Source organism: Molothrus aeneus, chromosome 7 (assembly GCF_037042795.1).
Source record: "Molothrus aeneus isolate 106 chromosome 7, BPBGC_Maene_1.0, whole genome shotgun sequence".
NCBI lineage: Eukaryota > Metazoa > Chordata > Aves > Passeriformes > Icteridae > Molothrus > Molothrus aeneus.
In genome coordinates, this window is record NC_089652.1 from 32,147,276 (window position 1) to 32,169,917 (window position 22,642).

General features: G+C 40.2%; 1 protein-coding gene across 1 annotated transcript in view; it reads right to left on the reverse strand.

Annotated features, from left to right (window-relative positions):
- Window positions 1–569: 569 nt before the first annotated feature.
- TMEM163 (transmembrane protein 163) overlaps window positions 570–22,642 on the reverse strand; it is an 88,334-nt gene continuing 66,261 nt past the window's right edge. The window contains exons 5-8 of the mRNA XM_066553601.1: window positions 21,598–21,694; window positions 7,313–7,424; window positions 3,732–3,873; window positions 570–1,739 (exon numbers count right to left, since the gene is read on the reverse strand). Coding sequence (XP_066409698.1) covers window positions 1,679–1,739; window positions 3,732–3,873; window positions 7,313–7,424; window positions 21,598–21,694 — 412 coding nt within the window. The 3' untranslated portion in view covers window positions 570–1,678. The remainder of the gene's footprint in view (window positions 1,740–3,731; window positions 3,874–7,312; window positions 7,425–21,597; window positions 21,695–22,642) is intronic.

Here is a 22,642-nt window from a genome sequence, read left to right on the forward strand (position 1 = left end):
CATTATCCTGTGACAGCAAGGCACAAGCAGCATCAGCACTGATAGCACCACTTTGCATACAAATACGAACTTAATTGATCCAAAACATGTGAAAACAAATGATAGCAGCAGGGCAAGCTTCGTTTTGCCATAAGGAATCCTGTACCAAGGCATGTTCTCTTTCCAATATTGTCACTCCCATATGGGTACTGCCAGGGAAACCACTGGGGGGTCTCTTCCAACACTGATCAGTGGGAGTGGGCATTTACTAGAGATCCTTAAGGACCTGGTCAAGTCACAGATGATGGGAAATGGAGTTTTTAACATCCCACTTGTGAAAAAAAAAAACAGTGTCTCCACTGTACATCCCTCACTGATCAGTCTAATTGTACATCTACTCTCATATCTGCAGTCTATTGTTATGTACTAGAAATGGGCATTTCTAGCTACTCACCTACTCACCATGGCCTTACTCCAAACTCTGCAGTGGTCTGTCCTATTTTTTATTCACCTGTGATAAATAGAAGCAACAACACTGATTCTCTGTTGTGAAAACCAACCTGGGATACATCAAATAAAGAGAAAATGGCTATAGCCAGAGAATCCAGTTTAATAGCTGCTATACAGGAAGACTTTGTTCTATGATACATTCTGGAAATAGTTTTCAAATGTTACTTACAGATACTGTATAAAATAGATACCAGTTTTATTGATTATACATCAAGATTCTTCAATCATTTAACCTGCTATTAAGTAATATATAAGATGTGTGTGGTGGAAAGTGAGCAACACTTTACAGGACAATCTAAACCTAATAAATAGATCTGTATCTCACCATGAGATTGAGCCACTGCTGTGCCTTTGTCAGACTACAGAGCAACCACAACGTCACACACGCTGCTACAGCTGCAGATGGTAAAATAGGAGATGAAAATCCCATTCCTTGAGCAGCTCCTCTTCCCTGCATGACTTTTTTGGCTTTGGTCTGTACAGTAATACTGTGTGTGCTTGTTTGGTCCATGCAAAGCTATGAACAGTGTCTCATTCAGAAAAAATAGAATTTAAATTGAAGAGGTATCGTTTCAGTTAATTTGGGGGTAAAATGCAGAATCTCTCTGGTCACAGGAAGGGCAGTGCCTGCTCTTTCTGGCTGTCTATTTCAACAAGAGGGTGGAAGTAGCTACTTAGGTGTTTTAAGCAACACAGCTCTTGGTGTCCAGACTCTATGTAAGATACTCTTAGTCGAAGAGGTTAGCAAGGATTGTACTCCTGTTACAGCATGTGTTTGGGAAAATACAGGCCAGGGGAGAAAAAAAAAAAACAAAACTCAAATCTGAAACTGGCACTTCTTTACCCACAGGCTTACCACACCATTGAGAACACTTTCACTCTGGAATATACAACATGGCAGCTGGGTTCAAGCTGCAAACTGCATGTTTTCTATTGTCACAGGAATCAATAGCATACTGGAAATAAATAAGGAAATAAAAAAAAAATCCAAAAAACCAAAACGCTGCAGTTTGGCTGAATTGCAAGCAGTGTGCACAATATGCCAGATTTACAGAGAGATTTCCCATTCAAACAAACTTCAACAGAAACAGACCACGGGGAAACAAACTGCATGTTCAGGAAAATACCATTGGCACCACTTGCCAGGACGCTGTGGCTTTACAGTCCTTGCAGGGAGAGGGCAGCACCTTCACTCGAACATCTCGTAGTGCCGCGTCTGCCTCACCCGGGGCACCATGTCCATGAGCAGCCTGCAGGGACAGCACAGAGCTCAGCTGGAACACAGCTGGTGCAAATAAACCCCTAAAGCTTAGAGGGTTATTAAGAAAACACCAAAAGGTAACCTATGGGTAATATAATATAATATAATATAATATAATATAATATAATATAATATAATATAATATAATATAATATAATATAATATAATATAATATAATATAATATAATATAATACAATATAATACAATACAATACAATACAATACAATATAATATAATATAATATAATATAATATAATATAATATAATATAATTTATTATATATATTATATTATATATAATATATTATATAATATTGTATGATATATCGTTATAATATTATATAATACAAAACATAACATTATATACCTATTACCTAGGTATACGCATATAATATACTATAATATAATATAATATAATATAATATAATATAATATAATATAATATAATATATATCTATTCAATATGCCTGTAAAAGAAAGCCTCACATACATTATTTTCAACCAATGCTCATGATAGTATTTACCCAGGCTTTATCACCTTATATCTAACTGGACATACCTTGTGATAACTCTAAATAATTACAACATAACTTTGTCACTTTCAGTTTAGTGATTATTCACAATCCTTCATAGAAAAATACACCTTGGGCCATCAATGAGATCCTTAGAATGACAACTCACTTGTAACTTTACTCAAATACTTCAAGAATCAAATGTTTTAAAGACATGACAAACACAAACATGTGTCATTTTTCCTCATTTGCCAAAATGCTGCCTGTGAAACCTAACTAAGACACAAGATGTTTCCTTTGATAATTTTGTATTAGTCTTGTAACTAGTGCTTTCAGAAGCAGTTGTAAACCTCACTAAATACAATTCTTACAGCTATAAGGTGTGGCACACCACTAGTATCCACTACATAGCACTTTAAAATATATTTTTTAAAGAGAAAAGGGGGAATGCCTAGTGTTATGTATATCCTAAAACAGGTGACACTATTAAAAGGATTTGATATATTTAAAGAAATGGAGATAAAGGATTTCATTTATTTAAGAATATAGATAACAGGCCAGCTGTAGTCCACCACACAAAGGATCATGCACAGGACAGCCCCAGAACTGAATATTTAAATATTCATGAATAAAAAAGAGCTCAGGTGCCATAAGAGCCTTTACAGCTTTCCAGAACAATTAAGTTTTACAGTGGAAATTGTGATTATACCCAACCTCTTTAAAAGTGGTACTCCTCATTAAAATGTTAATTGAATTTTCCAAGTTAAAAAAAAAAAAAATAAACCCACACAGTTTCCAGCTGAGGGCTGACTGCAGCCTGGACAAGGGCTGCTTCTCAATGGGCATAATTCCAACTAAGATGCTCCATCTCCCACTTTCTCTTGTGGCAGGTAAGCCATGAGGGATAAAGTCCAAAATTCGGGTTAGAGTCCATGCAGTGAAGGGAAATTGTGGCAGCAATGAAGGGCATGGCAGAGCTCCATTTGATTTTTTTATTCTGTTTCTGATGTGAATCAAGAAAGCATCTTAAAATTCAAGAGAAACAGCATCTGAAACATGAGCAGGAACCCTCAGTTCAGAGGGTGACAAAGGTAGGGCTGGGACAGAAATCAATAGCAAGATCCCTCTTTAATTTTGGGCACCTTTCCTTTAATCCAAAGGCAAAGCAGTGCTCAGAAATGTGCCATAAACGCAAAGAGGACTGGTTTTATCCATCATTTGTGGTTATTTTTCAGATATTATATTTCAAGTATACCAAAATTATTAAAATTATTCTGATTCCTTTTTAAGTCCTGGCTGCTTTCCAGCTGATGTGGGGGACACAGCCTTTTATAACCCTTTCCACACATTCCAGCATTGGCTGCTTGTCTAATAAATTCCAGGGCCTGATTTCACTGGAATCACCTAAACTCTTAAAGGCTATGAGCTCCCACCTCTGAGGGCCCTGCCTGCTCCCAGGAGATACTCACTTGATTCCATAGGCAGATATTGTAAGTCCAATCAACACTCCTATACTGCCATCCAGGAACCAGACAGAGGAATTGTGTTTAAACACTTCTGCACTAAGAAGGATGGAAAATCCCATTATTCCACCTACAAGAGAGTTGAAACCTAGAAGGGAAAAAAGAAATAATTAAAGGATGAATGCCAGGAACTCATGGAAAGGGAAATGGTTTTGCACAGTCTCCCTGTCAAAGGCCTCTCTTGGAGTTTTGATCCCATTCCATATATTTATTTACATGCTTGGCACTATTGCCTAGAGCTGTAGACATTGCTGATGACATACAGAATAATCCTGGTAATATTTTCTGTTTATGCTTTAGATGTACCACAGTAGCTTCTTATCTACTATTTGCAATTCTAATGAACATCCTTTTAGATTCCTTTTTTTTTAACCTGTTCTCTTTTTCTCCAAGACTGTCCCTTCAAAATTCTCACAGAGCTTTTGGAAAAATTAATGCCCTTTTCCATTCAACTCCTATTGGATTGATTATTGATTTGGGGTTTTATAAGTCATTCTTTGTGTTCTGATTTTTAACTCCAAATTCCCTTTTTCTTATTTTTTTCCACAATAACCCAAAAAATACCCCTTTTGTTCTACACAAAAAAGTCACTGAGAATGCATTAATTTGGTAGATCCATACACTATTTAACCTAGATAAAAAATGAAATATCAAACTTGAAATATTCTATATTGCTTGGTGAGTCAGCTCTAGCCAGCTGCTGTTTACAGCTCTTAGCCAGGTTTTTGCAGCTCCCCATGACTGCCAACAATGATACACCTGACACTTGTTCCTGAGTCTGTCCTTTCATCCACACCTCTCACATCCAGTCTTTGTCTATTTACTCATTTATACTCATTGAAATTATGCATATTGTGTCTATAGATATAAAGAATATAAAATATAAATTAATAATTAGAACGTTAAACCAGTGTTACTTCCCCTGCTCCAGCTTAATTCAGAATCCATCAGCACAATGGATTCATGCAAAAGAATAAAAAGAATAAAACATTTTCATGTCATTCTTGGCTGATGGTCCCAAATAATTTAAAAGCTACTTGCAAAGGAAATTGTTTTCCCTTCCAGACTCTCATTCAGGCAAACCTTTCTCTGCTGATGTGGCAGGAAATCATGGAATGGCTGCAGGTATTAATCCAGACACTGCTCTGAGCATAAGGCCAGCACAGGAAAAAACAGGTGGCTAAATCTGGGTAGGAAACAGGTACCTAAAACCTACAGGAAAGCTGGCTGACATCACTGACTGTCACAGAGTTGTCCTCTGGGATGTCACAACATTCAAGGCAGGAAATGGCTATTTTTATTACCCAAAAGGCCAAGAGCTTTTGCTGTAAACAAACTGTACAAATGACATTTTGCCTCATTAGGATTCATACATGCAGGATTTAAAGATATATTGCTGTTAAGCCCTGCTCTAAAAAAAAAAATTAAAAAAAATTAATAGAGGTTGACATGCATAAAAGAGAATTTGCTGTTCTGAAAATAAATCTATTTTTTAGGAATAAGAATTCATGCTCCTTTTACTCAAAACAGTTTGTTGGTCTGGAGCCAGGGATCACAGGAGGTAAATTAACAGGAAACAGAAAACACTAAAAAAAGATATGCAAGGGACTGCTAAATCTGTCTCAGCTGCTGAATCACATTGTCTCTTCCTGATCATTAATAAATCAAGTATATATGTAAATATATCTCGTGAAAGCAGATATTTAACCACACATGTTAAGATCAGCCTCCTACATTTTCTAAAGTTGCTCTAAAGGGGAGAAGAGAGATAAAAACCAGGCTGAGGTAATTGTATACTTTTTTCCCTAATTTTTTTTAATCCAAGAATAAGCAGTCTCCAGCTCAGAAGCAGTATCATTAGCATGAGGATGTAATTATGGGGAGAGAGATTTCTCTGTCATACAGGAGAACAATTCAGAGCTGGAGTTATTTAGGAATTTTCAGTTAATATTTTGGCTGAATAAACTGCTCTGTTTCAAAACTAAGCTACATTTTTTTGAAGGGAGGGTTCCTCATTGTGCCTAGGCACAGCTCTGAAGTGGTCAACGTGTCCCACTTCCACCCTGGCAGGGAAGGAAGTCAGACTCACTGGGCTGCAGTTCCCAGTACCTTCTCCACAATCCTTTCTGCAGGTTGCAGATATTTTTGTTTTCAAACGTGGCAGAGTGGCAGACCCCATTGGAAAGAATAAGATCTCTGAGCTGGAGATCTGCTGGGAGAGAATCCCAAATGCAGGGAGGCAATGGCTTAGTTGTAACCCCCTCACTGCTATTCTGATGTCTTTTCTGCTTCTTTCAGATTTAAAATATAAATACTCATGAAGAATTTATATAAGTGGGAAGATAGAGATACTCATAATATGTGCTATCACACATCATCTAGAAAAAAATTAAGTATGTTTAATTTGCTTAAAATAAAGCAAAATTTATGTATCTCTAGAGTAAGCTGAGAATTGAATTTCCTCATAGTGAAATCTGTAGCAAAGAGTAAAATAATTTAGGTACCACAACCCATGAATCATGAACACCCTACAGTGTTGTTTACTGAGTATTTCACACTGCCCTGGCAGATAAAACCAGGAGAGATTTGTAGGGGGCTGTGAAACTTCTGCCATCACTGTGGCCTCACCCATGTGAAGGGCAGATCCCTGGGATTTCTGAGAAGTCAGGAGCTTGAGCCCTGGCAGTGAGAGGAATATCTGGACCTACTTTTAAAGCATGATTTCCAACCTGCCTCTAAAACCAGAAGCAGTGAGGGGCTCCAAGGGTGCAGAGGAGGAGATCCCAGCAAGGGATCTCAAACCCCAGCAGGGCCAGAGGAGCGCAGGGCAGGGAAGGGTTTGTCTCACACCTGCTCTGCCCCAGCAGCTCTGCTGAGTGGCAGGGGAAGCACTGTGGTGACAAATGACACCAAAGGGATGGCACCAGCACTGGGATGATCCCTGCTCAAGGCAGGCAGCAGACTGTGCTTCATTTGAGCTTTCAGGATTTTACCAGGCACAGGCGGTGAGGATGGAGGTGACCTAACCAAAGCTCTCTAAATTGGTGTCGCATCCCCCTGCTGCAGCCTAACTCTGACTAACACACCTCTGATCCATTATCTGCTCTACCTCTAACTCTGTTATTGCTCACTATCCACACATCCACTGCTTGGCTTCCACCAGGCATTACTGATAATATTTCTAGCCATAGGATACATTAGATGATTGGAAAAGCAGAGTCAGGCTAAGTCTGGTTTGCTCTGTTACCTGAATTCCAGACCTGAGGCAGCTGTGGCAGAGGATAGGGCTCTCCCAGCACATTCATGGACCCCAACACTGAACTCTTTAATGGTGTTAGATAGCTCATTTCAGCTGAGCTATCTGTGCTAGAGGCCAGTGGTACCACAGACAGGGTACCACTAGGTTTGGGTCTGGGTTTTTTCCCATTTCTCAGTAGCTGCTTTATTTCAGTGCTCTTTCACAGCTCTCATCATGCAGGGGTCCCTGGGAGAGTCTATAAAAGCAGCAGGATCAATGTCACACTCACCATCAGTTATCAGTGCTCTGCTTGTAAGGACCTTTCCCAGCATAAATTTGATTACTGCCAAGACTGTGCAAAGGATTCCACTTAGAACAGAGACACTATACAGAAAATCATCCTGGGGGAAAAAAAAAAAGTCAGACATTAGTATGTCCTCTGGTCATGTCCCACCTATTAAATGAAAAATAGTACTAATTACTGTGCTACTTCTTTATTATTATCATTTGTGCTACTGAGAAACAGAACCTGGGACCAAGATTTCCTATTTATGATTTCCACAACAGCTGGTGCTTATTTTGCTTGTATTGTCACCTGCAATTGCTTTTGCAGCCATAATTAATGACAGTTCCAATCAACAAATTGTGAATTGACCCAGCCTGGTCAGAGTCAGGAGCTTATATTTACCTTTGGGGCTGAGTGCAGACTGCCAGGGCATCCAATGCCTGATGCCAGCAGTAATGAAGTCCCCACAGGCAGGAGGAAGGCTTGAAAATAGAATCCCACTTACCAGACCAATATTGATTCTTGGTGTAAGAAGTAACCATTTAATGTTATTTCTAATTCTGGGCTTGCTTTGATTTTGTTTCATTTCCTTTTTCAGAAGTCTGGTTCAAGCTACAGCCATAAAACTTCTGATGCTGATGTGCAAAGTAAGGTTTAGCCCTTTCATAGAAAACAAATTTTTTCAGGGACTTCACATTTCACAGAAACATTCCCATTGCTTAATTTGCACGTGAAACGTGGGTTCCCCAGGCTCCCTCAGGAGAGAGCTGTGTGTCAGGGCAGGCAAAGAAGAGTTAGTTCTTATTGTTTAACACCATTCTCTAAAGGCCATCAGGAGCCCTCCAGCCCTTCCTGCTGACTGGTTTGTGAAGGTTGGGCTGGGAGGACACTGCTGGCTCTGACCTGCTGCAAGGAGGTGCCCAAAGGGGGTCCCTGTGCCCTCTTCCCCCTGAGGAGCATCAGCCCAAGGGCTGCAGAAAACCCCACAGCTCTCAGCTGCCACCTACCACAGAGCTTTGAGTTACATTCATTTATTACTCCTGATAGAAGCTTTAATTCAAGCTGTTGCAACACCAGTAAGGGAAGTAAAGGAAATAGCAAGGATTCTTTTTTAATTTGTATCTGCAGGTCTAAGTGGGCCAGTGCCACTGGGACCCTGTTCCTGATAAAAACACTCTGGCAAAAGTCCCCATTGGTACCAAACATTGTCATGGTGATTCATCAGCTGCTCCATCCATTTTCATTATTTCAGCAGCAATTTGAAACCCAAAGAAATCAAAAAATGGTTTTGAAAGCTGCTTAGGAAGATACTGGGAATTAGATTACTGGTATAATGTACTCATATCCCCAAATAAATCATTCAATATTTTTTATACAATTTTGTATGTCGTATAATTGTAAGTCTAGCTCACTCACATACAGTATTAACAAGATTAAGTATTGAGACAAAATGTACTGAGGGAAAGAGAGTGAAATAGAAGCAATGAGAACACGGAACTCAAGTACTTGGTAAAGGTAGGATAAAAAGCATTCATAAAGTTATTTTAACAGAACACCTGAAAAATATACAGGCAATTTCTGAGTGCTGGGAAAGACTAAAGAAATATTTGGTTGCTGTCAATCTAACAAGGAAAGGTGGGAGCTCTCAGAAGGTCTGAAATGACAACAAAGCTTCAAAAGTCTGGACAAGCCTTGCAAAAAACCCTCAAAATTTGAGATCCTTGTCAAAACTATGCCTCTAATTTTTACACATCTTTCTCAACAATGTCTATTTTAAGTGCCCAAAGACTTAATTTTGATAGCCTAACAAGTTCTGATTGGTTCATCTAATCTAATCTTTTACCTAATATTTAATATACAGCATAAGGCTTCAGAATAATCTGAAGCAGAATGCTGTGCTCCACCAACATTTCTCTCATGTCCCACTTGGCACAAGGACTACATGAGATCCCTTGCTTCCCCCTCACCCCACAGACCCTGCAAAGAGTCTCTGACTCCTCCCTGACATCCCTACCTCTCATCTGAGCCTTCCCTGGCAGTGAAGCACAGGCTTTGTCCCCAGCACAGAGCTGGACACTGCAGGCCCAGCAGAGGTGACAGAATAAATCACTTTGCAATGGACACTGGTGTCACTGTCAGCCTTGGGAGGATGAAATGCAGTTTTCCTACACCTGTGAAATCCCTGGGAATGCACTGGAAAACCATGACAAATTGACATAGTTTGGAAAACATCTATGGATCACAATACAAGGTATTTTGAAAATTGTTCCGGAGATGTTCAAAATTCTACTTAATGATTCAGAATACTGAAAATGCAATGCCTTATGCCCTGTGCTATCATATCGTGTTTCATCCTCTTCATGGCACTTTATTCAGAGCTTTTTCTTGGTTTTTTTTCTTGTCATGGCATGCTACAAATTTTTGGGGTGAATTCAGTGTTTTTCCTGCACATGTCACTAAAACTACAGTATGTGGAAATGCATCTTGCTATTTGTTCTGCTTTACAGTCATGATCAAAATGAGTCTAGCTACTCTTCTGGAATCCAAGAATGACCTAAATGTACAGAATGACCTAAATGTACAGAAATCCTACAGATTTCTGAATGAAGTAAGGAATTGCTGCACAGGCTTTTTTATAGAAGATATATATTCAGGATCTAGAAGTTGTTTCTAAGTTTGACTTTTTTTCCCACTGAAATCACACAAGACAAGCTCATTTTGTTGCCAATACTACCCACTAACTACCAATCACCAATACTAACCCCTGATAAAAGAAAAAAACCAAACAAATCAAAGTTGCTTTGTTATCACTGTGGATGCAAGAGAGGGAAGAAATTAAAAACCCTGCTCTGAATGCAGATGCATTTGGGTGTGCCAAACTGCTTTTTGGAAGGCCATATTCCCAGCTTTATCTCTAAACAACAGCCAAAATCTCTAAACACTCCCCAAAATCTCTAAATACCCCCCAAAATCTCTAAACAACACCCAAAATCTCTAAACAATGCTCAAAACCTCTAAATAACACCCAAAATCTCTAAACACTCCCCAAAATCTCTAAACAACACCCAAAATCTCTAAATACCCCCCAAAATCTCTAAACAATACCCAAAATCTCTAAGCAACATCCAAAATCTCTAAACACCCAAAATCTCTAAGCACTACCCAAAATCTCTAAACAACATCCAAAATCTCTAAATAACACCCAAAATCTCTAAGCACTACCCAAAATCTCTAAACAATACCAAAATCTCTAAATAACACCCAAAATCTCTAAACACTACCAAAATCTCTAAACACCCAAAATCTCTAAGCACTACCCAAAATCTCTAAACAACATCCAAAATCTCTAAGCATACCCAAAATCTCTAAGCACTACCCAAAATCTCTAAACAACATCCAAAATCTCTAAATAACACCCAAAATCTCTAAACACTACCAAAATCTCTAAATACACCCCAAAATCTCTAAACAACACCCAAAAATCTCTAAACAACATCCAAAACCTCTAAATAACACCCAAAATCTCTAAACAACATCCAAAAGTTCTAATCACTACCGAAAATCTCTAAACAGCACCCAAAATGTCTAAACATCCCCCAAAATCTCGAAACGCTACCCAAAAATCTCTAAACAACGCCCAAAATCTATAACAACACCACCCAAAAATCTCTTAACAGCACCCAAAATCTCTAAATAACACCCAAAATCTCTTACCACCACCCGGAATCTCCAAGCGCTCCCCAGACCCAGCAGCTCCCGCAGGAGCCACCGGGCGGCGGCAGATCCCGCACGAACCGAGCGCGGCCGAGAGCACCAAACCAAAAGGAAAAAGCCTTTTAAACTCTCCTTTTTCGGTACTTCTCTGTGCTTTCTGGAGCCCCGGAGCTGGAATAAGGACAGTGAGGCTATTTGGTGATGCCAGGGAGGTTTTGGGGGGGTAACAGAGCAGCCCAAAGCGGCGATGCCCAGCAGCAGCTGGGCAGGTGAGGGTGGAAGAGAAGAAAAACAGCTCAGGGCATTGCCTTGGCACTATTTTGGTGCCAAGCAGCTGGAACTGCTTTAGGACAGCAGGATTCAGCGAATCAGCCGAGGGAAGGCTAATTCATCGAATCCTGGGCTGAGCAGAGGTGAGGGACAGGCGAGTGACAAACGCGCTGGGCTGCGGGCTCCAGAGGGTTAAACACGGCTGTGGAATGATTCCCGTGGAACGAACTCACCCTTCGGAGAGATGGAGGCAAGAAAAGCCGTAATGGAGATGTAAATTAATAAAATCAGCCGGGCCATCTGGCACCATGTCCCTGCGGATCCTGCCCTGTCGGTAGCCCCTGCCTTCCCATCTGACAGGCGCTGGGGGCACGCAGCGCATCCAGCACATCACCCCACGCGTGCTCGGTGCTATTTTAATTAAAGCAGCTGCAAATTGTGGCAGGTGAGAAAAATTTAAATTCTGATCATTTCCATACGATAAAGGTTTCCCGGTGTGGTAAATAAAGCGCCTTCCTTTTCCATTTCTTTTCATCATATTCCCTCACTGCTACCACACTGTACACTGTTAATTAAAGGACACCTATATCTGATTAGATGGCTTCAGGTATAGACCAGCACTGTACAGAAAGCAAGGTGCCCATCCTGGGCTGCCTTCTCATTACACAGCATTTTAATAGCTACAATCTCCCTACTTAATATTTATTTTATGCTAGGTTTTATACTGTGGTTTTATGCTTTCTTTCCTAGGAATAAAATATTTTCCTCTTTTACCTAAGAAAGGAATAATAGAAGTCAGCAGGAAGCTTTCCTCCACTTTGTCCAAATGCTTTGTCCCCAGCTGTGCAGTTGAGAAGGGGGGGTTGCAAAATTGTCACAACAGTTCTGCCCCTGCTTTCAAGGATTTCACCAAAAGCAGCAGTAATCTTATGGCTTCAGAAAAAGTTTGTTGGGTTTTATGTTGCAACTTTGATCTCTTCCTGAATCTATTGTAGAAAGTAAAAAAATAAAAAACCTCAAAATGGATTCTTCAGTGCTTGGCTTATTAGGTAGAAATATTTTAACCCAATTCCCAGCCTAGTAACTAAGCTGCATCTGATTTGTGTTCCTAATCTTTCCCTAGAATGCAAATTGCTAATTCTGACCCTAAAACTTTGCCCTGATTTCATGTTTTATTTCTACCAGCTCCTCTCTGCCCACTCTCCTTCAGTTACAGCCCTTCCACTTCTGAGATGTAAAAATGTTCTCATTTCACTGGCACTGTACAGTGTGGAGTCAAAAGATATTCACTGGCATGGGAGGAAGCTCTGTCCTTCCTTGGTCACTCATCCCACTGCAACCCCAGAACAAGCTGCTTCTCCCATCCAACACCTGCAGGCTTCCTTCCACTCCTCTGCCCTCTCTGAACCAGCCAAAAGTTCCTCCACACTGCTGCAGGAGCTGGGAATTACTGGTGCTGCCTTTTTCCTGCCATTTTTTCCCTTTCCAGAGAAGCTGGTGTCTCACAGTGTTTTGCCTCTGCTCTGCTGAGCCTGGCTCCTCTTGGCTGAGGAGGTAGGGATGTGTTTCTGGAATGCTACAGATGGTGTTGGCAGGAGCAAAGTCAGGGCTGGCCCAAACTGAGCTGAGTTTGTGTTGTTAAATATTAATTTTGCCCATCTCTGCAACTCACCATCTGTCTCCTGGAACCCAGCAATGACCCTTCTTCAGTCCAGGTGCTTGGTGACCATCCTCCCCAGCACCTGCCAGGCTCTGCTCCCCATCCCTACCTTCACACACTTCCCACAGCCTCCTGCTCCTCCAGTTCCCCCAGCAGCTGCCAAGGCATCTGGGCACACTGGGATCACTAAAAGCCCCTCTGCAGAGCATGTTACTCAGTCAAAAAAGACTACTCTTCTTCCCCTGAAGGATTATGTTACTATATCGAGAGCAACAAAGATGTTTCTAATACAAACACTTAAAAAAAAAAAAAGTCCAAATCACTCTCACACTTTCTCCCAAGTAATAAATAGTTTATGTAATCAGTCTAAAGGGAGCTCCTGGGAAGCCAGAGGGTCTCTCTCACTAGCAAGCTTCAAAAGGGATGAGTTCTAATTGCACTTCACTGTCAGAAAACAAACCAACAGCCCAGTCTCTGACTCAAGCAGGAGACAGTCTCTTCACATGGAGATACAAAGAACTATTATTAGTACAAAAAAAGAAATCTTATGAATGTTTAAACTTGTCTTTGGTGTGACAAAGCAATCCCACAGCACAGAATGCTTTTTCAAGAGGCAGATAACAATGCCAGGGTGTGCTGGATGCCATGGCAAGGCATGGGGCCTGGGAGCTGAGGGAGCAGAGAACTCTCTCAAGTGACCTTAGGACTCCTGCAAAGGGTCTGCTTAACTGTTAGATCAGTCATGCTTCCCATTCTCCCAGAATTCATCCACATTGCTTTAACACCAATTTAAAGAAACACAAATGTTAAGAAACACAAATTAAAATTGTGTTTGTCCACCCTCAGGAGAGCGAGACTGATTTTTCCTATGAGCAGGGAGCTGAGACCAGCAATGCATTCCACATCACCCACCAAGTGGGGAGCAGCCAGCAACGTTTTTTTCTTATAAAATCTGGAAAAATCTCTTTATGGGAAAATCTGGAAAATCTGCTTTTCACCTAAGCAAAGAATGATGTGTAGCTGTTCATTTGTCCAAACCCTGGCTTACTCTTCAATTCAAGTATCCACAACATTCTCAATAACCTGCAAGAAGCACATGTATTTTAGGCCAAACTCCAAACCATATATAGAAATAACAATTATAAAGCAGGATTCTCATGTATAATTAATGTGTATGATACTTTGATTTGAAATGGCAAGCAATAAATTATATATGAGGTTTATAAATGTATAGGGAAATGTGTATAAGGACATATGTGTATATAATCATAAGTGTTATTTGTTATGTTGCTACTGGCCTATAATTCAACTGCTGACATTGTTGAATATATGTTTATGATGTATTTCTTTTAAACTATTAAACCAATAATTAGAACTCACAAAGCTACACTGTGCCACCCCTGCCTTCCTTTTTCAGCTGTAATCAATAACACACAATAGAATAACTTATGGCCTAATTTTTCAAGAGATTTCATTTATGAAAGCGTTGGAGGCACCACATGAAATGGGCTGCACGTCCTTCATACACAAACTGATTGCATCTTTCCTTTGTCCTGCAGGAAATGTCACAAATATTGCATGATGCTTGCTTACTCTTGCAAAAATTGTCCTTTGCCATACTAATGAGGACAAATGCCAAACTGCACTGACATTACATGTGTTATACTATTACCCAGGGAAATGCAGGCAGTAACTGAATAGTAAATGGATATTGATTTACAACCCCAGGTGAAATTAAAACAGCCTTTCTCAGTGTGGTTGGGTTGGGCTTTTTGAGCCTTCTTCAAGAAACAAGAAAAATTCTGCAAATTATTTGTGGCAATGGTCAAAATAAAGCACATCATTCACATCTAAATTATGTTTGTACTACCCAAGAATATCTAGTAATTGACATGATGAAGGTAAAGGGGCAAATGATGAAGGGTTTTTTATCACAGAGTTGGCAAGCAGCAAATGCAAACACAAAGCAATGCTCAAAACCTACACTCAAGGATTTTTTTATTCCTTTCTCATTATATTAATAAAATGTCAAAAATCACTAAAATCTACACAAAAATCCAAGCATGTCATCAACAGTATGCAAAATCACTATTGCTTCTTATTTGTAGTGAAATGTGTGTGTATCAAATCCTCAGGGACAGCACTGGCTGTGGATATTGCTCTCTGAAACATCAATAAAGGAATGGTAATTCCTTCCCCTATTGGGAATTATCTTATTATGGCTAACACAGGTTGGAGAACAAATGCTGAAAGTAACAATAAGGGAAACATTCTGAATCTCATAGCTAGGGGAAAAGGAGCCTCAGTAAATTATTTCTGAGCCAACAAGAAATGATTCTATTTTAGGTTCAATACTCATCATTGTAAGAAAAAAACCCCATTTTAAATTACATGATCTGAGAAACATTCATTTAAAATTAACCTGAAGGGTAAACAAAAATGAAGACTTTATCTTCCAAATGTCAATTACTGATTAGCTTTTTAATTCAGGTGTATTGAACAAGAGCTAAAATTATCAGAAATTTTAATTCCAAACACTCCAGAAAGAAGAGCAGCTGGCCTACTTCATCTAACACTTTCAGCAAGTGCTGGAACAAAGGAATAAAAGAAAAAAAGGGAGAGGGGAAAAAAAGTCAAAGATCTGGCTGGTGAAAAATATTTCCTTAGGGATCAATGATATGAAACTGAAATAATAACTGCAGCATGTCATGTTGAAGCAGGTCCATACAGAATAAATATTCCCAGCTAAATAAAAATTTCCCAGCTACATAAAAAATAGGACAAGAACACAGAAAGAACTGGAATTTTCAGCTGTAATGTGCCTGCATATCAATGGCATATCTCTCTCTCCTGTAGAAAATTTGGTCTCTTTGGGTTTTGTAATCTTCCCATATTTTTTGGGGAGATTTGATAGTGGCACTGAAAGATCCTGGAAAGGGCTGGGGACTGGGTGTGGACAGGAATCTTACCCAAAAACTGAAGCATTCTAGAGATACAAGAGTAGGAGAGAAACAGCAAGATTTCCTTCCAAACGTGCTCCAAGGCAAGTGGAAAATGTCATCACATCTCTAAATTCTCCAAATGAGGAAGCTTTAATTAAAAATATTTTCAGGCAAGTGAGAATGGAGGTCACAGCTGGACAAAGCGACTGGCACGTACATGCTGGCAGAAATTGTCTCCACCCCCACACCCAAATTTGCCTCCAAAGGAAAATGAAGCATCTCTACAAATCCAAGGTGAGGTTGCATGGCAGACAAATCCCCTCTGGAAGTGATAGGAAAACTCTGTTCTCCTCGTTTACTCCTCTCTCCAAGAATCAAAGACCCATCATATGTTTTTTAATGCTCACAAAATGTAACGTAAAAATCCTCAAAACTGTGGGAGAAAAAAAATCCATTCCACTTCTCACTGCACATATTCAACACTGGCATTTTCCAGCCCTCTTGGACAAGCAGATCACTTCAGTTGCAATATTTCTCCTACATCTACCTTATAATCGACCCTGAAATTCATGACCCCAGTAAATAATTCATTTCAAGACATACGCCATTCCATGGATCATTGTTGAACACTGCTCTACATCACAAATACCAAAAAACATTGGCACAAGGGATGGTGATTTGAACACTGATGATTATTATTATATCTCAGTTGCTTGAAAATGAACTTTTCTACACAGTTAAGAGATGTATAATTAATAAAAATACAGAATTATATAGTAAGTGTATAATTAATTATCTGGCCAACTCTCCTGACACAGAATATAATTTTTCAGGGCGGGCTTCTTTTTAATTATAATATAGATACAAAGTCCTATGCAAAGGGAAAACCTTAAGTTTACCTAATAATGACAATTTCTGGACTTGCTGCTAACTGCAGGAAATGAAATCTACAGTTAAAGTTCTCTAAAAGTATCAATTCAGTGCTAAACAGTAATTTGCAAAAGTGAACATATTGCATAAATCCCAGGTGACCCATATCCTTTAAATTCCGTGGGCTCTCCAGGCTTCCTCATATAAAGATGGAGACAAAATTAAAAAGAAAAGCATGAAGAAAGTCATTCAATACCAAATTTGGGGATTTTGGGCCAGTAGAGGCATGGTTGCTGTTGCATGTAGGAAACACTCACACTACCAAAGTCAAAATTCCAAACACTTCTCAATTAAACTCATCCAAGTTATTTTAAACTAATTAATCTACCTGGTCATTTATATCCTGCCTTACAGGCTATGCCAAAATTAACTACAGTCCTCAGCATATCAAGCTAGGGAACCAGAAGGAGAAATCCACTATTTCTGTGTTTCCCAAGGTTTTAAGGCATTCAAAAGAATTAAAAAATCACTGCCTGTGCTGAAAGCCTGTGTGGTGACATAACACTACCTACTGGTTATTTTACTTGAGACACAGCAAGAGGTAAGACAAACAAGAAGCAGAAAAGGAAGGCAGAAGCAATATTAAGAAATACAGAAAGTCAGGAGCTCTAATTGTCCTCCCTCCTGTGCCAGAGCAGATCAGGAGTACTGTCATTCACAGGGTTCAACAAAATTACATCCAGCATGGAAGAAAAGAGAATTCCAATGGGTGACTGGAAAATGCCTGGCTGAGCGAACCATGGGCTCCTGCCCTGTAAATTGAGCAGCACCTCCCTGCAGCCTAACAGGAATCTGGGGGCATTTAAGCCCCTATCACAATGGGGAAGTCAAGGTGGAAATGCCATTAATGTGCAGTAAAGCTGTCATTCTCTTCCTGGTTCTCTGAATCCTTCTGAGGATAGCCAGACCTGCACCTGAAACCATCATGTGAAATGGCAATAATACAGGAGACTCCTGCTTCTAAATGTCCACATAAGTAAAAGAATATCTGCTCAAAAGATTTGGAAAATACTTCAAATTATTTCCTAATCACATGACTTTTATATTTTCTCTTATTGCTAGTATTTTCATGAAAACAATTATTTCAAGGTTCATTTTAAAGACAACAGAATTTCTACATCAAAGAATTCACAAAATCTTTCCAATTCACAAAATTTTTCCTCTGTGCATATTAAGAACTGACAGATACATAACCAGTGTATCTCATATGCAACAAGAAATACAATGAGCTTCCTGTAATTGATCCAGAATTATTCAAAAGTTACTGACTCTGCTTTTAGGATTTTAGTCATAGTTCTTTACAATTAGCAAGCAGATGCTTAAGTACCTGTTTAATTTCTAAAATTAAACTTGACGATGTCATATTATTTTCTCCAAAACTTCTGCAATTTGAAATGAACTCAGGGAATTATTCCAAAGTTCCTGAAGTTTACCAGAAATAAAGACATAAAAAGACATAAAAATTATTATCACTAGGTTAATCTTGAATCCCCCATGTAGAGCAGTGCATTCCCAACCACCTCTATCCTCAGGGCTGACAATACCAACTTTGTGTTCAGCATCTGAACACCAAGAGCAACATTTTTCAGTTGGGTTTTTGTCACATTATCTCCCTTAAGATTGAAGTCACACAGCTAAAATTTCACAAGATTCTTTAAAAATCACCCACATCTTCAGTGACCTTTGCTGCAATAAAGGGCAACAAGGATGTAAATTGTACCAAAAAATCACAGGACTCTGACTCACATGTGAAACTTCTGTTGAAGCACAGATCCTCTTAATTTAGTGCTGAGCTCTTCACCCCAGTTTTATACCAGTTTGGACACTGGTGGAGTTACACTACCTTTCCTTGGTCTTAATGTTCTGCTCTTGCTCACACCACAAGGACAATTCCCTGGTCTCAGAATAGCAAGTTAATATCAAACCCCAGTAACACAGATATCACCAGCAGAAAATATTTCAGGTCACTACTTTGATGCAGAACTGGTTATTTCACTGCTATGCAAAAAGCTATTAACAGAAAACATTGTTCCTGTTATATATATGATACATAGCCCCACATTAAAACCAAATTACATGGTAAGATACTACAGAAATTAGTATCATTAGCAATTAGTTCATCAGTGGCCCAAGAAGTAGAAGACAGCACCCTGGATAAAGGAGCAGAGGCAGAAACTTCTGCCTCCTACTGATGACATTTGAGCAGATTTCCCCTCTGCCCAGATGCTGATGGCATGGCCTGGGCAGGTGCAGCTTTGCTGGGAGCACAGTCAGTCAACAAAGACCCAAACAACTGAGAACAACTATTTCTGCTTAGAACAGCTAAGGGAGAAACAAGCAACCTGAAAATCAGCATCACAGTCAGGCACAGCTATGGCAACTGGAAAGGTTTCTATTCAACAACATCCTCTTCCCCCAGTTATTTTTAACGTTGGCAACCCTTAGGCATTACACCTCACTGGCCATGACTTGCAGCAGTGGTGCTGTCCCCTGAGCCTTCCCATTTTTCACCATTATTCTGAGTTTGCACAGAGATATTTCACCTGTCGCACAACCCTTGCTGAATCAGTTTCCCACAGGAGATGTACTGAAAGGCTTTGAAATTAAAATCTTTGCCATGTCATTTAAGAGACACTGAACAAAAGTACCATCTTTTTTTCATCCCATGCTTCAATCTACATTCCAGGCAGAATTGCCAGGTATGAAAATCCTTCAGGTGTGTGTGTGTGTGACTTGTACCCTGCCACCAGTCATCCACAGCCCATGCTCTGCCAGATACATCCTTCAAACTCTTGGTAGTACTTGAGTGCCTAGATGAGTGAGAACAGTCACAGGAGGAAGATTATCCATCCATATTTATAGGTCTGATTCCAAATATTTTCCTACTGTAACTGCATTTAAAAGCATTAAAAATGAGGAAGTACAATATCACAAAAATCATTAAATCCAAATCATAAAAAATATTCACAATCCAAACATGAGACATTTCTTCCCATGCCAGAAATAGAGCCCTCTCTTGCAGATTGAACTTGTAATGATGAAAGAGTAAGATATAGATGACACAACTTTTAAATTTCTGTTCCTACTGACAGAATTATTAGAGCATTGCCCACAATGAATTAGACTGAGACTTCCAAGTTAACCTGATACACACTACCAAAAATTCACCAAAATGAGTGTTTTAATTATGGTTGTAACCTCCCTTTTCCCTTCTCCTTCACTGAGTCAGGACTATGTATTTCATTTTCTCACTGAACAGGAGTCAAGCTGTAGCCAGTTTGCACTGTTTGGCTACAGACAAATTAAGCAGTCTGTGACCATCACAGCAGGGTCTCCCCTCACCCTCACCTGCCTCCTCTTCAGCCTCACTGGCACATGCCCCATGCTCACCCCCCAACCCAGTTCTGTCAAAATGTTTTGGTTGGGTTTAAGAACTGACTCCTGAAAGTGTTTGAGCTAACCCAGATCATTTTGACAGAACCAGGCTGGTGAACTCCATGTGCTGGAATGCTGGCAAAGCTGAGGAGGCAGTAAGTTATGAAGACTGGAAAAGAGGGCAAGCAAAATGCAAAGAGAACATGAATCACCTGCAGTCAAACAATGCACCTGGCTGCAGTTCAGTAACCTGCTCACTCATGGGCTGTGCTACTCAGCTTCACCCAGATTTCCACAAACTACTGAAAACAAGCTCCTGCAATTGCCCAGCTCCTTGCAAGTTTCCATGAGAACACAGGACCCAGTTGGTCATCTGCACTGCTAACAGTGGAGAACAGATGGAATCTCATTTTGGCTTTTTGATTTTCCAGCCCTGCCTCCATCTCCTGGCTGAAAGGAAGGAATTTTGGTTTCTCTGTGGTGCTGTGTTGAGAATGGCACTTGGCAGGGTGAATCCTCGAGGTCAAAGGCTGAGCACACAACCTGACCAAACTTCCCAAAGGCTGAAGAAAAAAGCTCTGAGTCAGGTTGCGCACACAACAACTGAACTGACGAACTCATTTTATTTGAGCACATTAGGAAGAGTCTTGTGGGAGTGGAACCACTGCCAAATGGTTTTCCCAGTGAGCAGCTTGTTAAGATGAGCAGGCGTTAATAGCCAGACTGAAAGGAAGCAAGCAGGACAGGCCAGAGCAGAGCTGAGAGAAAGGCCACTGGGGAGAGCTGCTCCACAGGCCAGGTCAGGGCTGCTTTCCCAGCCAAAAGAAAGCAGAGAGCAGGAGAAAAGCCCTTTGTGATGCTCCATGGTGAGTCAGTCTAAAAGCCAGCTCTTTCACCCAGCATGCTCCCCTCACCTGTTTCATCCCTGCTACATGTACATGGCTCTGGAGTTGGAGGCAAGAGCTGGAAGACATTAAACTATAATCCAAAATATGTTTTTTTCCACACTGAAAATAAAATACTGAAGCCATTGGAGTAGTAAACTGTGGAAACATTCTTCTCATAAAATTCTAGTACATTCATTAAGCTCAGAGAGGCCTCCTCTCTGTAAGTGAACCTCCACAATCCCGTGTAGAAGCTTTAAGTGGTTATGCTGAGAGAGATTTGGGGTCAAACCTATAAAAACCCCTTAATTAAACTCCAAAAGTAGACTAGACTCCATCACATAAATAAAAAATGCTGATGGAATGGGCCAGTATGTGAGCCAGGCAGGAAAGGCACCTGCTAGAGCTCCACAGAGTTCAGTGGGGCTGTTGGAAGGAGACACTGGCAATTCTCAGTCCCACTGGCAGGGCAGGGAATAAAGAGAACATTTAAAAGAACAGGAATCACCTTACCACTTCTGGAAGCACCCTCTTTGCAAGATCATGGATGGCTTTGATCACAATACATATTGATGACAGCAGGAATATGACACCCAAGATAACACAAGCCCTGGGGGAAAAAATAGAGAAAAATACAAAGAAATGTTACGAACATATTTGAAGTTGCCAACTCTTCCAGGGTAACAGAGGGCGACAGAATATTAATAATGAAAAAATATCTTAAGGAGCTAAAGATAGAGGCTTAAATTAAAGAACAGTATGAAATATCCAGTTCCTTTCCCATTCTTAAAACCTGGATTATGTATGAGAAGACAGGGCACAGCAGATGATGTTCCATTCTCTGATGTTTCAGGGAGAAAGACCTGCCATTTCTGCTCCTGATGATTTGTCACAGAGCCCTCTAGAGAAGAACTGTTTCTCTGTGTTTGTTTGTTTTGCTAGGATCTCCCATTAGAATAATGAAAGGAACTTCATTCTCTTTACCAAGCCAGCAGAGATATTTGGTAAATGTGGTCGGTAGCATAACAGAACCTGGAACAGCTGTTTCCTGCCCTTTCCTCCCCAGTCAGGCATGACATGACTCAGGAACTGGTCCACAAAATCTGCCTGACTTGCCTAAGGCCACTTGCTGAGCCAGTGACTGCTTGACATAAGACACATGAACTTCCTGCAAGGATATTCTGGCATTTCACCTGACAGCCATTCTGAAAGATAAGCTTTTCTATCCCCCCAACAGGCTTAAACCAACACAGCCCCAAATCTGTGAGCTGGAAACTATGGATCACACTTCCTGTGGCAATACCCACTGTTGGATGCCCACTGAATGCGTCTTCCCTTTCCCTCAGCACATCTTTTATTCCCTGCACACTTCTGGGCAAGACAGGCAAACATTCCCTGGGGAATGCCCTGACCACTGTCTGGATTTTGTTCCCACATAAATCAGAGAGTTTGGGGTTATCTCTGTGGACTTGCCAAACACCCAAATATTTTGCAAATTTGCCAGCAGATACACAATGGCTTCAGCAATCTTGATCTGTTTCTCTTATTCTCCAGCTCA